The sequence below is a fragment of the Thalassophryne amazonica genome, chromosome 19, assembly GCF_902500255.1.
Source record: "Thalassophryne amazonica chromosome 19, fThaAma1.1, whole genome shotgun sequence".
In the NCBI taxonomy this organism is placed as follows: Eukaryota; Metazoa; Chordata; class Actinopteri; order Batrachoidiformes; family Batrachoididae; genus Thalassophryne; species Thalassophryne amazonica.
Genome location: NC_047121.1, coordinates 40,803,428 through 40,821,313, shown reverse-complemented (window position 1 = coordinate 40,821,313; position 17,886 = coordinate 40,803,428). Strand labels below are relative to the sequence as shown.

The 17,886-nt window shown below is 40.3% G+C and overlaps 1 protein-coding gene and 1 long non-coding RNA gene across 5 annotated transcripts in view; one reads left to right on the top strand and one right to left on the bottom strand.

Annotated features, from left to right (window-relative positions):
* LOC117532260 (glycogenin-1-like) overlaps positions 1–9,270 on the bottom strand; it is a 21,613-nt gene extending 12,343 nt beyond the window's left edge. For 2 of the 4 annotated variants that reach the window (XM_034195577.1, XM_034195579.1), the window contains exons 1-4: positions 9,101–9,270; positions 5,404–5,542; positions 1,990–2,164; positions 1,220–1,382 (exon numbers count right to left, since the gene is read on the bottom strand). In XM_034195577.1, coding sequence (XP_034051468.1) covers positions 1,220–1,382; positions 1,990–2,164; positions 5,404–5,542; positions 9,101–9,242 — 619 coding nt within the window. In that variant the 5' untranslated portion in view covers positions 9,243–9,270. The remainder of the gene's footprint in view (positions 1–1,219; positions 1,383–1,989; positions 2,165–5,403; positions 5,543–9,100) is intronic. The other 2 variants (XM_034195578.1, XM_034195580.1) reach the window with 1 other exon arrangement.
* On the top strand, positions 1,678–17,886 carry LOC117532266. Its single transcript, XR_004566827.1, has 3 exons — positions 1,678–1,848; positions 16,930–16,937; positions 17,875–17,886. It is a non-coding gene; the product is annotated as an uncharacterized LOC117532266 (long non-coding RNA).

Sequence of the window (17,886 nt, the reverse complement as noted above, 5' to 3'; positions counted from 1 at the left end):
CACTTGTTTGTCTGAAATGCTTTTTTTAGTTTTATATAAAGTAAATACAAAAGAAAAACTGAAAAGTAAAGTACATAGAAGGAAAAAAACAAAAGCAAAACAGAAGTGGATCTTTTCTTTATTTAAAATCAAAGATTTGTGAAGAATAAAATCCGGCCTACGAGGTATTATATAGTTAGTCTATTTATTCCAATGTGACACAAATAAATCCAATTTATAGTTGCCAGATGTTGTCATCTTTTCTATTTTATAAATGTCCAATATGAAGTCTGGTCATGTTTTTAATCATCAGGCGCTCTTGTGATAGCCACTCCGGTGTTCTGGCCTTTGTAGCAGTGACCAGCAGAATGTTCTGTAAATTTTTTTTTGTCTTTTTTTTTTAATCCATTCTTCAAATATGAGTCCAAAAACATGCTTCACATCTTGCTTTCCCAGGGCATATGACACTTGAAAATATCTTTCAATGTGTTGTGTATATTTCTCCAAAAGTCTGCAAAGACTGGACAATCCCAGAAAATGTGATAATGGTTTGCAATCAGTTACACAGTTTCTCCAACAAACTGGGGAACTTCCATGATAGTGAGATTCCTGATGAGGTGTAATAAAATACCTTTTCAAGCGTTTCCAATTAAACTCCCTCCAGTTATGAGAGCTGGTGCATTTCCATTAATATCTCCAAATTGCTGTCCATTACTCCTCAGATACGATTATCCCCACTTCTTTCTCCCATTGTAGTTTAACATATGAGGTTGTGTGTCTTCTAAGATTTATTACTGCCTTATACATATATAAATGTTAGTATCTGAATTATATGGTGATTAATGGTTGAGTAATAAATTAAAAAATAGATAATAACAATAATATACAAATAGTGAATGTTTATGACTGCAATGGTAAGAATATTTCATGAAGTGAAAGATGGAACACACGGTGGCATGCAATGGTACAAAACATATGGAACCAAATTTGTATGGTAAACGGAACAAATGTTTGCTCAATTATCTTTTGCAAATGTTTGATGCTGTTTGGGTAACTTCTGCCATAACACATCCGTGCACACTGGAACTTTATTAACTTTATGTTGCTTAGTTTTCCAATTGCATCTTGACTGTCATATTGCATAATCACTTGTAATAAGACAGAAAGAATCAAAGACAGAAAAGAAACGCTGAGACAAAAAAAAAAAAAAAAAAAAAAAAAAGGGCACATCTGTTCTCACCATCAAAGCTGCCGTTTTCAGCGCAGAATGTGAGCAACTTCTCATGAGTCTCATTGGATGGCGTAAAGACGAACACCCCAGAGTTAAAACAGTCTGGCCAACCAGGATCCGGTGCTGCCGATAACTCATCCCTCTCAAAGAGCTCATCTATATTCGACAGTACCTAAGTAATATACAGAAAATTACTCAAAAAGCAGTGAAAAAAATCAGTGAGATTCAGAGAGGAGTTACTGTGGAGTCCATAAAAACTACAAAACTACTGCATATTCTGTTCCGATAGACGCAGGTGGGGACCAGTCGATCTTCTCGTTGCTAATCGCAAGGTCCTGTTCAGGAGTCAAGAGGCTTATTTTAATTAAACATGGTTGTTTGGAAGTAAAAGTACAAACATCTGGACCTGGTCCACAGGAAGTTCACTGGACATTTTCAGACTCCCGCCTGTGCTACTCACATCCAAGCAGCCAAGTGTGGCACCTCAGGTCAGGTCTGGGAGCATGCACCAGCGCCAGCACATCCACCACACCACAGAACCTACGTACTTGGGTCTTGGAAAGTAATCTCACATGAGAGACAACCCATCCATCCCCCTTTCTCAAACGGAACGTCCATCTGCTGCAGCCAGGTGAAGCGTGTGTGTGTCCCCTTGGCCTTCTCCAGTCACTGCGATCCTCAACACTAGAGCACCTGCAAGCTGGATCATACCCCTACAATATTTTGGACATGTAGGGTCCAAAATATTGTAGCTGATGTTCCGTCACTATGCCACTTACCAGTGTGTCTGCATCCATGAAGACACACTTGCTGTAGTGTGTGAGAGTCCAGCAGTGCAGCTTGGTCAATGTTACCCCGAGCTCAGGACGCTTGCTCAGGGCCAGGTGTGCTGTGTCTTCAGAGTCCATGATGTCAACCACCAAAACCTCATCAAAAATGGACCGCAGGACATCTCTACAACACACATAGGTCCGACATAATTTTTCTTAGTGCACATGATAACTGCTGTTTTTTGTTGTTTTGTTTTGTTCTGAATATAAGTTTTACATTTAAGCATGGTAGAGCTTTCATGATAAACATATGAAATCATCCCACAATTCCAAGAGTGTGTATGGAGAAATACCCTTGCTATAAGCAAAACATAATAAATCAGCTCAGCTTACACTTTTGTAACATATGTCATATTGCTGCTTCCTTTGACACGCCTAAGAGCCCCTTCACACAGTACGAATGTGGTCGAACTGCGCATGAAGCAGGAGTCATATGCAATACGTGTAAAATCTGAGCTGCTTCCAACGCCTCGTACACCTGTTGCTACAACTATTTGCGCACACCAGTGGCTGAAAGAGTGTGTGCAATGTGAGAGCCCATTCAATCCCTCTCGCGGCAGGTGTCGGCCAAATTCCAAGTGACACACACTAACATCTACACCGTTCGCTTGGCACTTAGAAATTGTGTGGCCATTCGCGCTATTAGCACGAAAACAGTTAGCAGACAATCACTTTCAAGCTGGATTTGAAATTTGTCTAAGTGCCCCCACGAGTGCGGAGTTGCCGAGTACATGTGGCATGTCGGTTCCCCCCACAACACGTGTGTGTTTGTTTCACGTGCTCCCCCCGCAGACAAGGTGCCTCTCATCTGATCACAGAGTGACACCTTTGTCTGTGCGCTGAATGGACAGGGGGTGTGGTTGGCTGTCTCTGGTCCTGGACGTCACAGCTGCAGACGAGCTGGAGAACATGCACATTGATGCCCCAGCTGAAATGGACCGTCAGTTCATGTGGACACGCAGCAGGTGATCTGAATGTCACGTATTTTTGACAGGACGTGCGTGTCCTGTGAGCGGTGCGCCACAGGACTATATGACAAACCAACAGTATGACAAATACGCCACTTGCAGTCACGTATCAGCAGAAACACGCTGTAACAAACGCCGTGTGGTCAGTTATCACAGTGCTTTTTTCTCAAAATACCGTATTTTCTGCACCATAAGGCGCACCGGATTATAAAGCGCGCCCTCAATTAGCGGGTAGTTAACCCTTACAAAAGGTGCACCGGATTATAAGGCGTGGCCTCACTTAGCGGGTACTTAACCCTTACTATATAGTCTACACACACAAAAAAAAAAAAAAGGTCATGGAAGCAAAACGGTGAGTTTATTTGAACTTTTTAACAACTTTGAACTACCGGTATTTAACAATATGGTACTCACATTTTTTATTATGATTCTGTCACAAATCCATCGAAGTCTTAATCTTCTGTGTCTGAATTGAACAGCTGGTCTTCTAGCTGTGGCCACCTCGCTTTGTTTCTGCGGAAACTCCGTTTGGTCTTTTTAACTTGGCACAGTTCATTTTCGTGTTTCCTCTCGCAGCTGCTCTATTCCCATGAACAACCGCGTAACTGATAGCCTGCAGTTTGCCTCGTAAGCATGTCTCTTCGCTGGCGCCATTTTCGGGGGTCCTTAGACAAACAAATGTTATTTTGCAGGATACCTGTAGTATACCGTAACTACCGGAGGAGTGGCGGAGGTAAGTGTATGTACCACAGACTCACGGACTCTTCTCTGATTGGTTTATCGCTGCCAGGGTACGTACTCTACGCTGCTAGCGTACGTACTTTACGTATTACGTCCTTGTGTCAGCGGGAAATGGTCCGATATTCTGACGGTCAAAGACAACGTTGGTCGTTTTTACAGATTTTGGAATTCAGTGCGCACATAAGGCACACCAGATTATAGGGCGCATGGCCGATTTTTGTGAAAATTTAAGGCTTTTAAGTGCGCCTTATGGTGCGGAAAATACGGTACATTTATGTCCTTGTTGATTTCAAGCATTTTTCCACACCTTTTAAAGGACAGCGCAGTGGTAAAGTTTCTGGCTGGCAATCAGAGCTTTTGCAAATTGCAGGTTTGAATCCCGTGGGTGGCATGTATTTTTTTTTTTTGGTTTGTTTTTTCACAGCAGCTGTACGATGTGGTTACATATACTCCAGCTGCTCAATTTCAATTTATTTTCATTTATATAGTGCCAAATCACAACAAAGGTACCTCAAGGCGCTTCACACAAGTAAGGTCTAACCTTACCAACTCCTCACACAGTGTTCCCACTACAACGGTTTTGTGCATGTTCATGCACGACACCGTTGCATGCATGAAACTGTCGCAGCAGATTTGTTCATGCCTGCCCGTCGGCTCGGTGTTTTCGTTGTTCGCTCATACGAGCTGTTCCGCCGTGATTCGCCCTGATTTGAACTTATTCGTGCTATGTGTGAAGGGGCCCTAAAATTGGAGCAACTGTACTTTTGACTCCTGTACAAACTGAAACTGACCTTTGTCACCATTCTTAATGTTTTTACCCCATAACATTCTGTCATAGACAGTCCAGACATTTTTGGAATCTTTGTGATCAGACACATAATGTGGTATAGCTTTCAATATGATTGGAGCATTTTTAAATTTTGACCCCTGTGTAATTCTTCACTGACCCCTACCTGCCTACCATATTGGAGTTTCAAGTGACCAGCACTTTTTTCTCAAACACTGATTTCTGAAGAACGCTCTTGCCAAATCTGATGCTTGTATCACCATGTGAAGGACTGTTTCAGTTATCTGCTGCATTAGTGGGGAAGTGTGTGTGCATGGCTGACCCGCCACCAGTTCCTCTCGTCATCACTGCGACCAGGTCTCCACGTCTCGCCACAGTCCTCAGCAGCTACTTCGGCCCAGCAGAAAGCCAGCACTCAGTTTTCCTTCTCATCACATGTGAGACTAATATAGGCTGATGAGTCAGACCACCACAACTCCCACCAGGTCTTCTATCAGCACTGACTCTACCTTCAAGCCAACCCAAATGAATTTCCTCAAACACACTCATAACTGCTGTGCACAGCCGTTTGATATTTTATATGCAGACATGAACCTAACTGGTGTATCTGCATGCTAAAAATAATTGCTGTGCAGCAGAAAACAGAGGGAGCATGCATGCACACCAGTAATGTGGACGTGTGCGTACATGTCAATAGTAAAACTTTAAAATCCACTTTCACTTCTATCTCACTGCTATGCAGCATTGATTTTGAGCATGCACACCACTAATGTGGACATGTGCTTACATGTTAATAGTAAGAATTCTTTAAAATCTGCGCTCACTTCTATCCTGTAAAGTTGTTTGTCAAAACTGTAGTCACTTTACCTGCAAGGTTCTGAAATAGAAGGTCCTATCAGGATGACTAGTTTCCTGGTTGTGCTGTGGTTTCGTAATGATTGGCCAAGAACCATCGCTCCTTTGGCGTAGCTGTCATTTGTTGCCAGTGTCACAAAAGCTTCGTCTGTTTAACACACAAACACACACACACACACACACACACAGAGCAGTTAGCTATATGATGGTAATCAGCAAATTGTGTTTTCCTCCATCCACCCACTCTTTTGTTTTCTTAATGAGAACTCTACCCTTTTCTTTTAAAGGTCCAACAGAACATCAGAATCAAAACCATGGAATTGGAGGCATCAGACAGAAATGCAACATTTTCCATCTTAACCAAAAAGCATGTCCAACTAAGGAGGATACCATTCATTTAAAAATCGACATTAGAAAACTCTCGGCCTTTATCCTGGTGTTCGACTGTACTCTCACTTTTTCATGTCAGTTTTAGAATAAAGATGTGCTCCTTGGTCAACAGTATTTGAGGTCACGGTGAATGATCGCCCTCCAAAAGGTAAATCCTATCACATTTCTACCTCATGCCTCCAACTCCATCACTTCCTTCGCTGTGATCCTGGGGTACTGTTGGACCTTTGAGATAAATATTCCTGGATATCCAGTTGCAACATGTTCCTCACTGATGTAAAGTTCTTATTATTTCAAGATTCTTATACGTTTGTGCAAGACTGAACAGTTGGTCGCATACAGTGAAGAAGACACTGGTTCTAAAGATCAGCCCTGAAATACAGCCAGATTCCCAGTTAGCACAAAATTAGGCTGATTTGTCAGAGAAATCTTGAACTCCTGAATCCTGAACTCACAAGTGCATTGACGTTCGAGTCTAACCCCCCAGACTTTCTCTACCCACCTACTGTGAAATACATTACTGTGAAATATCTGTATCTATCACCAACTCTCTCTACCCAGCATCCATTATTCACTGCATATGATCAATACTACTGCGCAACATCTAGTTAATAACATGCAATATATCACACTGCATATAAACACATATTCAGACTTCTTGCAAATACATAGTATTTATTTTTTGCAATTGTATATACATCTCAGACTGTGCACCTTATCCGCCCTTCCTGTATCATTGTTTTATATGTTTGCACTAAAAAAAAAACAAAAAAAAAAACTACTTTTAATCGCATTGTACATGCGTATAGTGACAAAGGCATTCTATTTGATTCTAAACCTTTTATTATTAATTAAATGAATTTATAGAATTTTTCATGCCGTCTAAAGAGACAGTCATCTTGGTGTATGCAAACCTTTGGGCCCACTGAACATCTGACAGTGATCTTGTAACTACCTTTACATGTAAATAATGTTAGGACTCCAACTGACAACATGTTTGGTTGGCAATGTAAAATGTTTGGAGTTGGAAAGGTTTTTTTTAAGCCTGGGTGTATTTAAACTTATGTGTGCTTCTCAGATTAAAAGGATAAATTGTCAGTACAACTTACATTTGACTCGGCATTTCAGTGTATTTAGTTCGAAACGGAGTAAAAACAAGAACTCATTGATGCTTTTGTTGTAAAGTTGCCAACTGAACCGTAAAAATCAATGTGACCTTTTCTGGCTTTTCTTCTTTACAAAAGTGAGTTCAAACCAAAGGGCTCTGTGGTTCAAACATTTCTGCACTGTACAAATGAGTCTTCTATATTTTACTACATAACCCACTGTATCCTGTCACATTATCTGCACTTCTGCCACAGCGTCATGTTCAATGTTTGGTGTAAAATGCCTTCCTGATAAGTCTCCTTCCACACAGAAATAGTAGGCGGGGGGTGCTCACTGTGACAATGGCTGAGTGAAAGTGGGCCCAAAGCCAGCAGATAGAATCCAGTGAGTTTAATGTGTGCTATCAGGCACGGCACTTTGGGCAAAAACGTGATTGGTGAGGAGGCGTTGGAAGGTTGCTATGGCCCGTTTCAACAAACTATAACTCCTAAAACAAAAGTAAGAAATATGCGACAATCAAGGGTAGGCCATTAAATACTTAATGAGAATTCTTATCCAACAATAACAGATTAAAGCTTAAGTGAAATGCATTTGTGCATTACAAAAAGATTTTCAATTTGCATAAAATGCATAGAAAATTTTATAATCTGCTATATACACATAAGCACTACATCCTATATGTAGTAATTATTATGCAACAGTATTACGTATCTTGAGCATCAGTGGTATTATAAATTTTGGGGCAGTACGTGATTTATATAAATGAAAATGACACACTGGAGCACATCCATGCAAACCAACTGTACCCACTGTCAAGTAACCCAAAATAACTAGGGAAGACCAATAAAATGTTCTCTAAAACCAAAAGGACATACACATCGCTTCTTTCTGTGGGAAATTCTTGTAAAGTTGTACATGACATAATTTCCTCCACCAATACTTCCTATGGTTTTAGGAAATAAGGTTAAAACTTTGTTTTGATGTCCATGAGTCAAGACAACTATTTGAACAGCAGAATTACAGTGAAAAAGGCAGAAGTAAGTTTAAATTACCACATAAAAAAATTCTAGTTCTGCAATGTGACGCCTTTCCAGATAAGCACTGTGTTGATCACGCTGCATAGATGTACATAACAGTGACACGATCTGGAATTTTACTGTTATTTTTGATTATCTATTTGGGCTATAAATAGTGTAGGCAATACTGACTTTTCCTGAACCCGAAGTAACATCTTCAGATATTTTTATTTTGTCATTCATGGTCAGCTCCCATCTACAACAACTCATCCTTTAACAAAATAATTGATTTCACTAATTATTTTATTGTTCAACTAAGGAATTAACTAATTATCTTAACACTGGCACACCAACTATAACCAAGCATTTTTGCCACACTGCTGTGCAAAAGATTTAAGCCACAAATAATGTCAATTTAAAAAAACAGATGTTAATCAGTAGATCAGCAGGGATGAGAGATAGCAAAAATGTTCAAACACTACTGTTCCAACAAACATCAAATAAAGTTTGTTTTACATTATGAAACAGAAAGCAATATTTTAAAGTGAAAAATGTTTTTCAGATTTTAAAAAGAAATCATTTTAAATGCAAAAAAGTTAACCTCAGCAGAACCAGAAACAAAGTTGTTTCACCACTCAATAATTTGTGAATTTTTCAAAGAAAAGTGGCCACACCTTCCATATATTTTAATTGGTTTCTATGCATTAGATTTTTAAATAGAGTTTCATTATTAATTTTGCACAATACTGTTCATGAGCTCCGTGCATTTAGTATCACACATAAAAAAGCAAAAATAAAGTTAACAGCATAAACCACTGAAATAAAACATATTTTAGAGTACGTATTTCTGGTGATTTAACCTCTTTCCCCAAAGTGTCGCAGAAGTTTAATTCTGAAAATCCAAACAGGATGGGCCCTTCTAATTTCCGGCTACCTTTACACTCGAGTCCACGACTGTCAATCAATGAACTAAACACAAACCCAAAATAAAATAACCCCAGTCATCAGTTCTCCGACAGATATTAACCGCGTCGTCTCTGTACGTCTGCTAACAGCACCGCAGCTGCTTGCTGTGTGAAAACACTTCGCGATATTTTGTAAGAACTGGACAAACTGCGCAGCCCCGGTTCGGTCCGGAATGGCTGCGTTCGGTGTCTGTGCAGCAACAGAATTCGAACGGAGGCCCGGTGTATTACCCGTCATGGTGTGCTGAGGAGAGTCCGGCTGGAGTCCGGGGGTCGTTGAGGGGCAGATTGAGGGTTTGCACTGTGAAGGGCAGAAGCTCATGAGCTGAGAACAGTCCAACACAGGAATTAAGCCCCACATTTTCCGGGTCATGTGACCTGTGGCAGGAGACACGCCCCCTGCGCGCTTCACGGCTCATTTGATTGGCAGCTCACACTGGAATGACAACCAAAGCAGCACTCGTCATTATTGAAGAGCATTCATTGAGCAGGTGCTTTAAAAAACCTGAAGAGAATGTTTAAAGATATGACTCTATGTCTGAAGAAAGTATAAGTAAGTTGAGTATTTTTACTTTATAACTGATGAGAATTTTGCTTCAAACTTCTCCGTAAATGTGGTGATAATATGTATATGTCGCGGACATGAACGAACAAAGCTCTTCAGCATCTCACCATGTCATTTCCGGTTTGTAGCTTCATCTGCCATCGGTTTGTGGCTTTTTCTCCACTGGGCAGATTTTTGTGCCATTTCCGGTGGCGCAGACCGAACGGTCCCCCTAAAAATCGTCTCCCCCGATGATGCGGTTCACGGATTAAGATCTTGTTTCTGCTTCAAACTGCACACCAGTCATCATCTATCTCAGTGACAGATATCTGAAGCTTTAGTACGTCATTTCCACATAAATTCAACATTATTTCATGATAAAAGGCGGCGGAAGCGATCAGAGCACCGCGGCTAAACGAGCTACGAGCTGATGCGTTCACTACTTGTCGGACATTTCAAAGCGTCACGGAATTTCGCCTCGCTTCTGCTTAAAACTGCCTAGTTTCTGCTTAAAACTGACTTTAGAATGATTTAAGAGCATTTGCCTTCATCATCTCATAGTTAATAATCCCATTAATCCATTTGATTGCTTTGGGTGATGAGACTCCATCTCAGACGTGCTGCTGTGGTGACACATGCACAGTAGAGGTGGGCAGATCGATCCTAATACCGATAATATCAATACCAATGCTGGTATTGATATTGAACGATCCTCGTGTAAAAAGATGCATACTCAAGCTTTTTTCTCTCCCGCACGCACTGACTGCTGCGCACGCAGATTCATCAAAGTCTACTCTCCGTCTGTAAGAGCAGCGCTGCGCTGTGTCACACAACATGGAAGCAGCGCACCCTTGTATTGTGGTTTGTCAGCCCTCTGCCTCAGGAGATTTTGTTTTAAGTTGTGTTGAGTGATATTTTTTTAAACAAAAATGTTGATTGTGATAAGTATTTTGTTGTCATGTACAATGTTTGGCGAAATTCGGTCCAAGGTCTTTTGGATCCTTTGGATCCTTTTCCTATGAAGCTTAAATATGAAAAAGTATCGGTATTGATATCTACGATACTGGGCCTGTATTTACTTGGTATTGGATCAATACCAAAATTCTCGGTATCGCCCACCTCTAATGCACAGATGCAAAAGGCGGACCGACTTTTAGGGGTAAACCGTTCGATCTGCGACATCGGTTTGTGCCTTCCTACACCATAGAGCAAGATCCGCGCCACCGCATGGCGTGTCACTCATATTAAACACCATTTTTCAACAGTGATGTGAGCCATTATGCGGCTGCACTAAAATACAAAATGGATGAAATGTAATGAAATGGAGCAAAATGGGGACTGATAATTACAAAATGGAGGTAAACGTGTAACGAAATGCAGCAAAATGGGGTCCGACGATTTACCCAGACTGACCCAACTGATCCAGACTGACTTCAAATGTGAGTAAATTAAGTACTTTTATTTATTTTTTTGGTGGGTTTTTGTGGCATTTTGGAAATGTATACTCAAAACCGATGGGTGTGCCATCTGGTGTTCAAGAGATGAAACTTCAGCCACTGACCCAACAATGGACCAGTTTACATGTACATTTTGTTACATTTTCACCCATTCCATATTTTAGAATGGTCCACCATTATGTGTCTTAAAATCAATTATTATAGATAGTTTGTAGCCAGAAATAGCCCATAGACAGCCTAGAAGACAAATGTTTTTCAATTTCTAAGAAAGCATGTGTTTCTGTGCCTGTTGCTTTAAATGGAAAGGAGTTGGTGCTGACCACGTACCTTCTCCTTTTAGACAGGGTGTGTCCATTTCTTTAGGTGCACTGATAGAAGCATCTAAGCTGCTGTGATGCATCAAAGAACAGAAACAGGAAAGCAGACAAAAAGTGAATAAAAATAGGATTTTTATTTATTTATGGGTTTTTGTTTTTTGGGTTTTTTTGACAGTGGAGTGGAAAAGTTCTGGGGTGAGGAGATGACAGGGTGAGAATCCTTAATGTACATGTTGATGTGCATGATGTGATGTGAATGCTTGGAATGGTGTAGCTTGGAGGTCTGGCGCAGCCTGAAGAGTTTAAGAGACATGAGGAGACCTAAGTATAGTAGGAGAACTTCCTGTGACAAGGACACTTGAATAGGTGAGAAGGCCTAAATGGGCATGGGGTGACCAGCCTTGGGTGTGATATGGCTTGACTGATGAGGTGTGAAAATTTGACTTGGTGTGAACCAGAGACTTGACTTGATATGGCAGGTAGGCTATTTTCGTTATTGACAAACAAAGACAATCAGGTGTGTGAATCCAGACAAGAGACAGATGTGTAACAACAAGAGACACCAGATGGATGCGCACACACAGGGAGAAACTATAACATTTACAACCAGTGATCAAAGAAATGCAGTTACAACAACAACAATCACATTAATTATGGACAACCTGTTTGTTTACAGCATAAGGTTTGTTTAAGATCAGTTTCAAGGTTGATGCTCAGTGTACACTGCATATATATCAATGCATCATACAAACAATTTGTGACAGCGCATTAGTCCAACAAATAAGCTTTTTTGGGGGGCAAATCGTTTACTTTGTGATAAAAGCACCAAAATTACCACACATACACTTTAATGTACGCTTTTTTAAGAGAGGATGAGACCCATCAATGAAAATTAAAGTGATGTCTCAAAAATGTTGCATATTTAGTATTAGAAAATAATCATGCAAAACCCCATTTGCCTAATCTTCTTCATAGGTGTAAGTAGGTGGCTTATCTGAAAACATGAATGTACTATAGCAAGACTACTCCTTATCAGGCTTGGTGGCAAAAGACGTCTGGACGCAAATGCAAAACTCAGACAAGCAGCTCTGTGGTTCAAAAAGGTTTAGTGTCATTTCAGGCAGAGGTCGATATACATAAATGCAGTACAAAAACAAGCAGCAGCACAAAAAACAGGCAAAGACGGAGTCGGGTACACAGGCAGGTGATCAAAAAACGATGAGACAGACAGGACTAGGAAATACACACGGAGTAGAGCTGGAAAGAAGGCACAAGGCATAACGATCTGGCGAGTGACTAGTGAAACCTGTAAACCTTAAATACACCCAGGTGATGAGCTACAAATTAGGAACAGGTGTGCGTGGAAAGCACCAGAACAAGGGTGTGGCCAGACAGAGTGAAACGCCCACCACCAAGCACCAAGGGAAAGACAAGAGAGAAAGGAACAGAGAAAACCCAAGCAGAAAAAGACCAGAAAGATAACGAGCAAACAGAAAAACTAACAAAACACAATAAACAGAGCAACACAGTAAAACAAGAAAAAAAATCCAAACCCTGACACTCGTTCAATAACTTAGAGACAAAATTGTATAAATATAACAATGAAACATAAATATCTTGCACCTAATTACTTTAACCAACCTTAGTTAAGTTAAAGTATAAGGAATCTATGGTATAGTATAGTGCGTTGCCCGTGGGGATTCACAGGCTCTATATTGGTAGTTTTTATAAAATAGGTAGCTGACATTTTTTCAAGGGTGGTAATAAATTATGCAAAATTTCTATAATGATTTTAACTGAAAGTGCAGGAAATTAAAATGAAAAAGTTTTGTAAATAATTGTATTTATTACTTGGCACATTATTTGATGTCACGTTTTACAGCTGGCAAGGTTGATATATTTCCTTTGTTCAGAGCTTGTCTGGTTACCAGGGACTGATTAATGGTGATACCAACATCCATTGTTCACTGTTCACTGTATCTCTAATTTCTCCAGAAATATTTGTCCTATCAACTTTCCATTTTTGCAGCGTTCATCCTTGACCCAAAATACATAAACATACCAAACAGAAAATGTCAGCTGTCCCTAGTTTCTCCATGATCAAAGTTACACACGTACACAGACGCCACCTGGCTTTTAATATATAGATGATTTACCGCCCAATGCTGGAATGGTGTGTTAATCCAGAATTTAATTATCGATGTCCGTTGTTCACCGTTGTTACATAATATCCCTAATTTAATTTCCCCCAAAATATTTGTCCTGTCAACTTTGCATTTTCACGGCGTTCATCCTTGACCAAAAGTACATAAGCGTACCAATCGGAAAACGACAACTCTCCCCGGTTTCTCTGTGATCGAAGTTACACACATGCATGCATACACTTACACAGAAACCACTCACACACACACTCATCTTCAACCGCTTAGTCCAATTAAGGGTCGCGGGGGGCTGGAACCTATCCCAGCAGTCATAGAGCGTGAGGTGGGGTACACCCAGGGCAAGACGCCGGTCTGTCGCAGGGCCACAAACAGACAAACAAACACAGACACACCCACTTTCACACCTACGGACAATTTCAAGATTCCAATCCACCTGACCCACATGTCTTTGGATGTGGGAGGAAACCGGAGCACCCGGAGGAAACCCACGCACACACAGGGAGAACATGCAAACTCTACACAGAATGGCCACAGGCTGGAATTGAACCCATGACCTTCTCGCACACAGAAACCACTTGGCTTTTAATATATAGATGTTCCCTTTGAAGTCTCAGACACAAACAAATAAGCCATATATGTTTTCAGATGCAAGAATGACATGAAGAGGTTTGAAAAAGTTGCAACTCCAGTTGCACATACTGAACTTTTTGAAGATATCCTGCACCCGCAAAATCCTGTAGAGAAAATTAATTTCCTCATATTTAAACAGTAAATAACATTAGTGCAGTCATACAACCTACTGAATAAAACATTACTTCTTATGTGATATAAACCATTTCAGTTGCCTTTAGCTTGCATCTTGAAATAAATAAATCTGACAAGCTAGACAGAAAACAATCATGTTGTGAAAGATGACATGAATTCAATGTATTCATAAATTAAAACTGGCGAGTCTCTTGCCAAAAATAAATAAATAAAATTAAATTTGAAATCCTGCATTTACAAAATTTGCAAAAATAATAATAATAATAATTATTATTATTATAATAGTACATTCTGTACCTGCACATGAACAGGTTCATATAAAACATTGATGACAGGAAAGATGACATAAATTCAGTGTATTATTATGGGTGACAACTGCAGTCACAGGCACAATAAATCTACTGTAAATCAATAAAGCCTACTGTGAAAATATAATGTTAATGAAATTAAGCTGAAACACGAGACAATGGTGACTTGTGTCATCGAAAATTTCGACGTTCGTGTTGCTGCAGTTAGGAGCCTGAATAGAACATATGATCAACTATTAAGGACAGACCAACAAAAATGTTTCAATTTCTATCAGATTTGAAGGACATAATCTCCCATCATTCTGCTAATGTTTGGTGAAAGAATTTTCAAAATATCTCATCTGAGTAAAAAATTAGATCAAAAAGAAAATAGGGTGTTTTTTGGACCACCCTATATATATATATATATATATATATATATATATATATATAATTATTATTATTATGTAGATTCCACCCTTTTTTTTGTGGGACTCATTTTTATGTATCTTTAGGTGTCAGACATCATCTGTGCCAAATGTGCTGCTTTTTGTCACAATGATTTTTTTATGTTCTTCACTGTGTTCACCTGGCTGTGCAGGTGGTCTGAGAAGCTGGTGAATAATACAGGAGGCTTATGAGAAAGTCTTTGGCCAGCTGCTACACTTTTGCACTAATAACTGATCCTGGCTCAGGCTCCACACCAGAACCACGGCTGCCAAATCCACAACTGAAGGTGAAGCGCTTGCCTGAGACCAGCAAAGAGAAGAAAGAGTAACTGGAGAAGACTTCAGAGTCACAGAGGGAAGCTGGGTTGATCCGGTGTCTGGAAACAACAGAGCAGAATGGAAGGATGTCCTCCCCAGAGACAAAACTCAGATATGACTTTGTATTGAAGAGGTCAGAAAGCGTCTTCAGCGTACACAGCTGAGACACGACAGGAACATATTATGCTGTCCTGTGTCTCAGTTTAGAGCAACTACGGGACTATGTTTGTCTTTGTAAGGAGTGGCAGATGTGAAAAAGAAGGTCACAGGTGAAAGAGGAGTGGAGAAAGATAAAGGATTAAGTAGAGAAAAGGGGATTCATGTAAAAGGAAAGAACTGTAGAGGAGGGTTTAGGAAAGAGTAGGAAGATATGGGTCTAAAACCATTCCCAAACAAGCTGATTTTCTACTTTGGACTTCTTCTGACGCCTCAGGCCTGCTCTGGACTCTAAACCCTTCAGCTGGACTCGAGCTGAATGCATGTAAGCGCCTTACATTTGTTCTTTTCTTTCTTTAAAATTTGACTGTGCACTAAGATTTGTCAAAGAGAAAGGTATAATTACTGTGCATTATTTATTGGAACATTCTAATTTTGGTACATAGGATGTAACACTGTTTTGTATGAAAGGATCTGCACTTTAAAAAAAAAAAAAAAAAAATCAGATTTATCCTAAAATCAGCTACACCGACCGACAGAGGAAGTTAAGGTTATGTGGAGACCACTCTTGGTTTTTGTTCTTGGCCTTCTGCTTGAGGACACTATCTAGATGACCAACAGTACGATACACAGTCTGTTGTGCACAGTATTCGGCACAGGAACTTCCCACTAGTCCTAGGGTCCACTAGTCCTAGTATTAAGGAGAGGATGTTGAAGTTGTTTTTACATTTATGGTAGGCTGTATGTTGCACTAAAGTAGATTAAGTAACATTACAAAAGTGTGACAATTAAAAAGTAAAAAGTTAAAGTGTTTAATTGTATATGTTGCAGACACATGTTTTATTTTATAAATTGAACAAAACTGGATCTGGTTTGTTAGCTATTTGAAAGTTTTACATTTATTTGTAAACTTTAAAATCAGTTTGGGGTTGTTATATACATAGGCGTACGAGGTGGGGTCTATTTGGGGGGGCGACACCAAATTTGCCCGAATTTCAGAAACCCAGTACATACACACTTTCATTCATGAAGTCAGTGGTGTGTGTAAGTGAAAAGTTAATGGTCCATGTTCTCGGACGACACAGGCGCAGAAGGAAACATACACCTCTTTATCAACCAAATGTCACGGACAAAATGACAAGAATAACCAAAACCACTTACTTATGGAAGGAAATATCGTCTCCCTTGTTCCTCCATTTGTGGGATTGCCAACATGCGCAGCTTTCTGGCATATTCCACCTGTTTCTTGATGAGACTAATTGAACTTCTAAGTGTGCTGCCTCCTGACTTCCCTGGAATTAAAATGGCAACCACGCCTCCTTTCCAGGACACGGCTCAGTGCAAGTGCGGCCTCTAGTACTCATGTACAGTGGGGAAAATAAGTATTTTACCCACTGTCAGTTTTGCAGGTTTTCCCACCAACAAAGAATGGAGAGGTCTGTAATTTTTATCGTAGGTACACTTCAACTGAGAGACAGAATCTAAAAAAAAAAAAAAAAAATCAAGAAAATCACATTGTATGATTTTTAAATAATTAATTTGCATTTTATTGCATAAAATAAGTATTTGACCCCCTAGAAAAACAGAGCTTAACAATTTGTACAGAAACATTTGTCTGCCATTACAGAGGTCAGACGTTTCCTGTAGTTCTTGACCAAGTTTTCACACACTGCAGCAGGGATTTTGGTCCACTCCTCCATACAGATCTTCTCCAGATCTTTCAGGTTTGGAGTTTCAGCTCCCTCCAAAGATTTTCTATTGAGTTCAGGTCTGGAGACTGGCCAGGCCACTCCAGGACCTTGAAATGCTTCTTACGGAGCCCTTCCTTAGTTGCCCTGGCTGTGTGTTTGGGGTCATTGTCATGCTGGAAGACCCAGCCATGACCCATCTTCAATGCTCTTACTGAGGGAAGGAGGTTGTTTGCCAAAATCTCACAATACATGACCCCATCCATCCTCCCTTCAATACGGTGCAGTCGTCCTGTCCCCTTTGCAGAAGAGCACCCTCAGAGTATGATGTTTCCACCCCCATGCTTCACGGTTGGGATGGTTTTCTTGGGGTTGTTCTCATCCTCCTCATCTAAACATGGTAAGTGGAGGTGATGCCAAAAAGCTCTATTTTGGTCTCATCTGACCACATGACCTTCTCAGTGCCTCCTCTGGATCATCCAGATGGTCACTGGTGAACTTCAAACAGGCCTGGACATGTGCTGGCTTGAGCAGGGGGACTTTGCTGCCCTGCAGGATTTTAAACCATGACAGCATCATGTGTTACTAATGTAATCTTTGTGACTGTGGTCCCAGCTCTCTTCAGGTCATTGACCAGGACCTGTGTAGTTCTGAGCTTTCTCAGAATCATCCTTACCCCACAAAGTGAGATCTTGCATGGAATCCCAGACTGAGGGAGATTGACAGTCATCTTGTGTTTCTTCCACTTTCTAATAAATAATCATAACAGTTGTTGTCTTCTACCAAGCTGCTTGCATGTTGTCCTGTAGTCCATTCCAGCCTTGTGCAGGTCTACAGTTTTGTCCCTGGTGTCCTTAGACAGCTCTTTGGTCTT